Below are 7,333 nucleotides of genomic sequence, written 5' to 3' on the forward strand. Positions count from 1 at the left end.
GTGTGTGTGTGTGTGTGTGTGTTATATTCCTTTAATTATTGATTTCTCAAAATCTTTCACCACGCATCTGTAGCCTTCTCAATGAGCTCTCTGTGGTTGCTTATTATCGTGTTTGGACCGGACTTGATATATTGTGGTGGTCGTTGTGGACATACATGTGGATGGAGTTAGTGGTGGTGGTGCTAATGATCATGATGGTGATGGTGGTAGTGATGATGATGATGATGATGATGATGATGATGATGATGATGATGATGATGATGATAAAAGCTGGGTGGTGGTGGTGGTGATGGCGGTATTAAAAGTTGTAATGATGATAAATGTTAGGAGCAATGGTACTCATGTTTTTGTGTGATGTGTATGATAGCAGAGATGGTGTATCTTTATGGTGGTGAGCATCTATTCATTTATGTGTAGTTTTGATATATCTTTTTTTCATTCCTGTGTCAAGAACACAGTATGTACATACATGCATCTATACTAATGGCTACCACCACTACATATAGAGCCTATTGGAGCTGACAGAACAATAAAAAGCCTAAAATATAAGGCATACACAACATACAAATGAACTCTTCCCCTATCATTACACACATACATTCCACAAAAACATGAACGCATGCTCATATATACGTTCATACAACACATACATACATACATATGTACTTACGTACATAGACTTAACACCGCAATCACCACCACCGCCATTACCAATAATATAGCAGGAGAACAAGCATCCACAGCGAATAAATTGAGAAAGCTACAGAATCGATGGGGATGACAATGACAAATTAATGTATCACTTAGTAAAAAGCGAGGAACTAAAATCATGACAGAATCCTTTGCCAAAATACAGCGATATCTGTTTCAATAGTTTCACAAGAATCGGGAAAACAAAAGAACACACACACACACACACAAAATAAAACATATAGCTATATATATATACGTATTCATACAGGTGCATAAACACACACGCATTAATATTTGTTTTTATGTCAAGCTATGTGCTGTATATAAAACAATTCATCATTAAAGCAAAAAGTTACATTTTTAGTACATCACATGTTTATTTAACTTTATAATAGAAGGTTGAAAGTGACTTCGGCCTGATTGCCCTCGTTGTACTATATATAGTTATATAGATATACATATTTACATGTATATATGCATGCATACATGCACACACTTATGTAAGTAGGTATAATACATATACCTGTGTATATATATCTATTTCCCTCTCCCCCTCTCTCTCTATATATATACATAAATACATATATGTATAATAATTGTATGTTTATATATATATGCATACATACATACACGCACACACATATACATACACACGCACACACACACACACACACACACACACACACACACACACACACACACACACACACACACACACACACACACACACACACACACACATAGTCGAGTTCCAGACTATCTTTGCAATTTCGGCTGGTTATACTCGAGATTGCTCTAATCAGGCCTGCCCCAAGGAAAAACTAAGCTAAGAGCATTAGATTCTTTGGAAGAAAGCAGCAAATGTATACGAAAACAAGGAGGGGAGAAAACGGAGAAATGGTACACAAATGCAAATGCAAATAACAGGACATAACAACAGGTGTCTTTCAACTACGGACGAATTAAATTAAGCTGGCGTGTGTGAAAGTGAAGCCTTACGGCAGGGACATAAGAGATGATTGGCATGGGGATGAATATAGATGTTGCATGGATGGTAGTCGAACCAAGAAAGAAAGGTCAGGCTTGGCCGAATACCGGTCTCGTTGGAAGAGTGAAGTGAGGTAGAGGCAGAGGGACAGAAGAATTAGGGAGGGACGAGAAAAAAGAAAAAAGACAGAGTGAAGAGCAAGAGGAGAGAAGGTGAAAAAGAAGAGGTGAGAAAGAGAAAGTGAGAGAGGGGGAAGGGTGCGACAGAAAAGTTAATAAGAAACAAACACATGAAGATACAAGAAAAAATGATACTCTCCACTCCAAGCCATGGTGGGTACTATCTGAGGCAGAAAAAGGTGACATTTAATGAACTTTATAGAAATACAAAGTTTTTTTAAGAATCTTCATGTGTTTTCTTTTTTTATTAACCTTTGAAATTAGGGCAACCTTTCTGCCACAACCTGTATATATTAAAGGAAAATGGACAACAAAACCAAGGCCGGAAGTGTATCAATATATACCTGCTGACTCGAGAGCCTATTACGGATCCCTAGCTCCAATCTCAGCTGTGACCTTGGAACCTAACGCATGACCAGTTATAACGCTTACGTGGCGTACCTATTGGTTTAGATCACTGAACTTATTCCCTCATATTCTATATGTGTGTGTGTGTGTGTGTGTGTGTGTGTGTGTTTGTGTGTGTGTGTGTGTATATACGGTAAATGTCGAACGATGAAAATGAGTGCTCAACACCGCATTGGTGGATACAATTTCTTTATTTGTGAATCAAGGTTTCATGCTAAGTAAAATAGAAAAATATTTTAATATCTTAACAATTTTACAAGCCAATCACATTGAGGAATGGTGTTCATTTCTATTTTTGATAAAACACAAAGGAACTACCTCACCTCACAACAACTGTCTCGAAAAAGTACTTGTATACAAAACCAAGATCATGGATCCCAACAGGGTAGCAAAGACATATATCAGAATGCCGGGCAACTCGCTCAAGCACAGTTACACACAACACCTGGCGTTATTTAGAGGCAAAAATTAAAAACACGCAACATCCCTATCCAATATGATATTGACATTGAAAGAAAGTGAAATAAGCAACCCCCAGATAAAATGGAACATTATTCCTAAAGCCAAAAAATACGGAGGGCGGACTGAAAAACTAGATACCATACAACCAATTGATAACATCCTAAATATTAGGGATGAAATCTCTCTCTGCACACACAAGCACTATTTCACGTTTAAGCACTTCAAATAGAAATCACCACCTGCACCGCTAATCCCAAAGGATAGCGTCTTTCTTGAACGTGAAATTTGAGTATACATAACAGAAGAAATATACCCTCTTGACGAACTACCTCAGCACACAAGCCTAGGAACCTCATATACACTCAGAGTAAAATATAAGATTATGCAAACAAATTTACCACCATCCGACACGACTCTTTGCCCAAAAGTCAAATCTAAGTGAGATAACCACTCAAAAAAAGGCATCCAAAAGTAGAGCCTCTTGATTTATTTTATATATTGATCAGATAGTGGAAGTGAGAGAATATATATTTACTCCATTTGTTGACAGCTGTTTCGTAACTTGTGCTTGATTGCATCTACGGCGCTACATCAACAAGCTCACATGTATAATTATACATATACATGCATACAAATGCGCGCGCACACACACACACACACACATACACACACACACATAGTGAAGGCGCGTGACTTAATGGTTAGGGCATTTGGCTCACCATCGTAAGGTCGTGATTTCGATTTCCGGCGGCCTATTGTGTCTTTGAGCAAAACATTTTATTTCACGTTGCTCCATTTCACTCAGTTGTTAAAAATACGTAGTTCCTGTATTTCAAAGGGCCAACCTTGTCACAACCTGTGTTACGCTGAATCTCCCTGAGAACTACGTTAAGGATATGCGTGTCTGTGGAGTGCTCAGCCACTTAATAGTGGAGTGCTCAGCCACGTTAATTTCACGAGCTGGCTGTTCCGCTGATCAGATCAACTGGAACCCCGGTCGTCATACTCGACGGAGAATGTATATATGTATGTATGTATGTATGTATGTATGTATGTATGTATGTATGTATGTATGTATGTATGTATGTATGCATGCATGTATGTATGTATGTATGTATGTATGTATGTATGCATGCATGTATGTATATATGTATATATGTATGTATGTATGTATGTATGTATGCATGCATGTATGTATGTATATATGTATATATGTATGTATGTATGTATGTATGTATGTATGTATGTATGTATGCATGCATGCATGTATGTATGTATGTATCTATGTATGTATGTATGTGTGTGTGTATGTATGTATGTATGTGTGCGTGTGTGTGCGTCTGTATGTATTTATGTATGTATGTACGTATGTATACTTATGAATATTATTGTATTGCAATATAATGAACTGATTCACATCACAACGTATCATGGCAATTCAAACATCAGATCTCCTGTAAATTAGCAAATTTTCTCAATTTATAGTAGCAGGCAATAGATGTGTTTGGCAGACTTCATCCTTTACAAAAATTATAATGACCGTATATGGAATGTATTAAGAAAACAAGGATAATTAGATAAATGTAAAGAATTTCTGGAAAAATACTGTAAAATCAAAAAGTAAAAAGAAAAGAAGTAAAGTACTGTATAATGAAATAATAAAAAAGTTTTGCTTCCCAAGGATTTGGTTGAATATCCTCACAGGTTTTAAATAAGTGAAAACATTCCATAAAAAATATCATACAGAGAAAAGGTAAAGTGTGGAGGTTTAGGTTGTAAATGAGATCGTATTTGTTATAGTACGGATAATTAGGTACATGTCAAAGCATGCCCATAAGTTATTGGAATGTCACGCGCACTGTGCTTTGTTTGAGTATTTGAATCCCTATTTTTCTTGCTGTATGTATGTATGTATGTATGTATGTATGTATGCATGCATGTATGTATGTATATATGTATGTATGTATGTAGGTAGGTAGGTATTTATAAGTATTTATATATATATATATATATATATATATATATATATAGATAGATAGATAGATAGATAGATAGATAGATAGATAAGTTGCGATGGGTACATTGTCATCATTTATAATTTTAATTTTATGCATGTGCATTGTTTATATTTGATTTTGTCGACTACACAGTACAGTAGGGTCAGCTGGGCACCGTCTGTGACAAAACAGCACAATGACGCAATTCGCTCAGCCAGAAATTGGGAAATGACATGCTGTACTGTTTGGCATTCCCACCAGAAGCTCCAATACGAACATTTCAGAGTGTTTGGGTGTCAATCTGAGCCCCCAAAGCATATGCCGAGAGTGATAAAAATCAAACATCCAGTCAACGTCATGGTGTTTGGAGTGATCACTAATGATGACAACGGAGAAATCTTTTAATAACTCAAGAATTTACGTTCTATGACATCATATTTACCTGTATTTATCTATGTTACGCAATTAAATATTTTATTGCCTTTTCTTGTTCTTTTTAGTGCTTTTAAATATTTGTTTTTGTAATCATTTTAAGTTTGTCTCTCTTCTTTTTCGAAAAGGTCATCTCGAATGTCCCGTTCACACCCACGCTGATACTTTGTTGCTTATAAACATAATTGATGAGGTTCGACGACAACTTGAGGAGACACAACAGAAGAACTAAGGACATTCTAAGGAAGATCAGAAAACGAAAGAGAGAGAGGGGGGATGGTGAGAGAGGGGGGATGGTGAGAGAGGGGTGATGGTGAAAGAGGGTGGGAAGTTAAAATAAAGCAACACGTTCTTCATATTAATTTTCATCATCTGCATTGTGTGTGTATGTGTGTGTGTGCATGTGCGTGCGTGAGAGAGAGAGAGAGAGAGAGGGAGAGAGAGAGAGAGAGAGAGAGAGAGAGAGAGAGAGAGAGAGAGAGGTCACTCAGAAGCACCCGGATTTTAAAGTCTAAGCAAGAGCAGATGGGTTTTGTTTATAATTTCTGCAAACTGTTTTTCTGATCAGAGCTGATATCTGCCAACCGTCATTAAATCGTTATCTACGTAGTGAACAAATAGACCTGAAATACCATATTTTTATGAACAGCTTAGGTGTATTTGCTTCTTCTGCATATTTGCTGCGGTCAATAACGATTTAACAGCAGTATGAATTTCAATACTACCTCAAACTTACAATTCCTAAGTCTGCTGATACACATAACTACTTCTTGCTTTGACCAAAAATTAAGTTTACTTCTGTCTCCCATAAATTGTTCTCTGTTCTCTATCCCAAGCAGCGTGATGAAACTTTGAGAAGGATTTGTTGATGCAAATTTATCGATCTCTGTAGAATCCTCGTCGATTAAATATAGATTGATTAATTTGCATGTTTAATAAACCACAGAATTATGTAATACAATTATATATGAAACGCACATAGGCTGATTAAAAATATATAATTCTCCATTCTTTTGTGCTGTCTATCTCTCTTCTTCTTTCTCTCTATACAGTCATCTGTGTATCATACGTGGCGTCAAGATATTGTGAAGGGAAAATTTACAGCGATATTCGTCGGCAAGAAGTATCTCTTATGGACATATACTGTTTAAAAACATAACATATATCGAGGGATAAAAGAAGTTGTCCCAGCAAAAGCTAATGAGAATGCTAGATGTATTTCTGCTTCGTTGAGCGTTGTCAGTAGCGTGTAGTCACAGCTAATTGAACAGTTGGACGAAATTTGTCGCCAACGAAATATATATGAAAATAGTAAATAAACAATCCTTAGTGTTTGCGAAAACGGATATATATATATATACACATATTTTTTCCGAACTTGTGTAGATGTGTATAGAATAATATATCAGTTAAATGATATCAGTTTTCACGTTTTTTTTTCTTATTGTATTAATTTTTTTTACAATGTTGAAGTGTGTTAAAGATTAAAAAAATATTTAGTAATGTTCATAAAGTTCAATTAGCGCTTTCATACGTTCGTAGTAACCATCAGATTTCAAAATGTATTGCCTGACAGTTGAGTTGAGTGTTTGACAAGTGTAGTAAAATGACTGAGTTCTTCCTTTTTATACCTTCTTATACCTTTTATACCTATGTCAAAAAATATCATTCGTAGCAGACGTTCTCTCAACATCGTTCACACGTGCCTTACTCGGGCTCAGAAGTTATAGCCCGAGTTGTTATCTATAATCGTAAAAGTTAAAAGTAACTAAAATTCAATGTTTTCTTGAAACAATAAATTTCTATAGAGATTAGGATTTAAATTCCAATCCATGAAAAGTTTCCGTTCTACAATATTCATAAAAGACCAAAAAATTACCCAGCAACTCGGGCTAATACGAAAGAGCCTGGTAGGTGTAAAAGACTAAATGGCATCTCTTGTCAAGAGTATAGGCAACAGTCAGATCGCTGATGTTTGTTGTGGACTCAGCTGTCGTTATTTGACTGCTGTTATTCTGTGCGTTTGTGTTTAAAAATTAGTTGCATTTTGCAGGGCTTCTTTATTTTTACCATTAACTTAGAAATGGAGAAAAAGATAGTGCTAGATATAAAAAATAAGACATTTGGGGTTAGAAATATTGCGAAAAAACGTGAAATTCTTCGTGCAGGCATTA

General features: G+C 35.9%; 1 protein-coding gene across 1 annotated transcript in view; it reads left to right on the forward strand.

The window, feature by feature from the left end:
* LOC106877994 (trans-1,2-dihydrobenzene-1,2-diol dehydrogenase) overlaps positions 1-5,456 on the forward strand; it is a 25,459-nt gene extending 20,003 nt beyond the window's left edge. The window contains exon 7 of the mRNA XM_014927068.2: positions 5,288-5,456. Coding sequence (XP_014782554.1) covers positions 5,288-5,391 — 104 coding nt within the window. The 3' untranslated portion in view covers positions 5,392-5,456. The remainder of the gene's footprint in view (positions 1-5,287) is intronic.
* Positions 5,457-7,333: the final 1,877 nt, after the last annotated feature.

This window comes from Octopus bimaculoides, chromosome 13 (genome assembly GCF_001194135.2).
Source record: "Octopus bimaculoides isolate UCB-OBI-ISO-001 chromosome 13, ASM119413v2, whole genome shotgun sequence".
NCBI classification, from domain to species: Eukaryota; Metazoa; Mollusca; class Cephalopoda; order Octopoda; family Octopodidae; genus Octopus; species Octopus bimaculoides.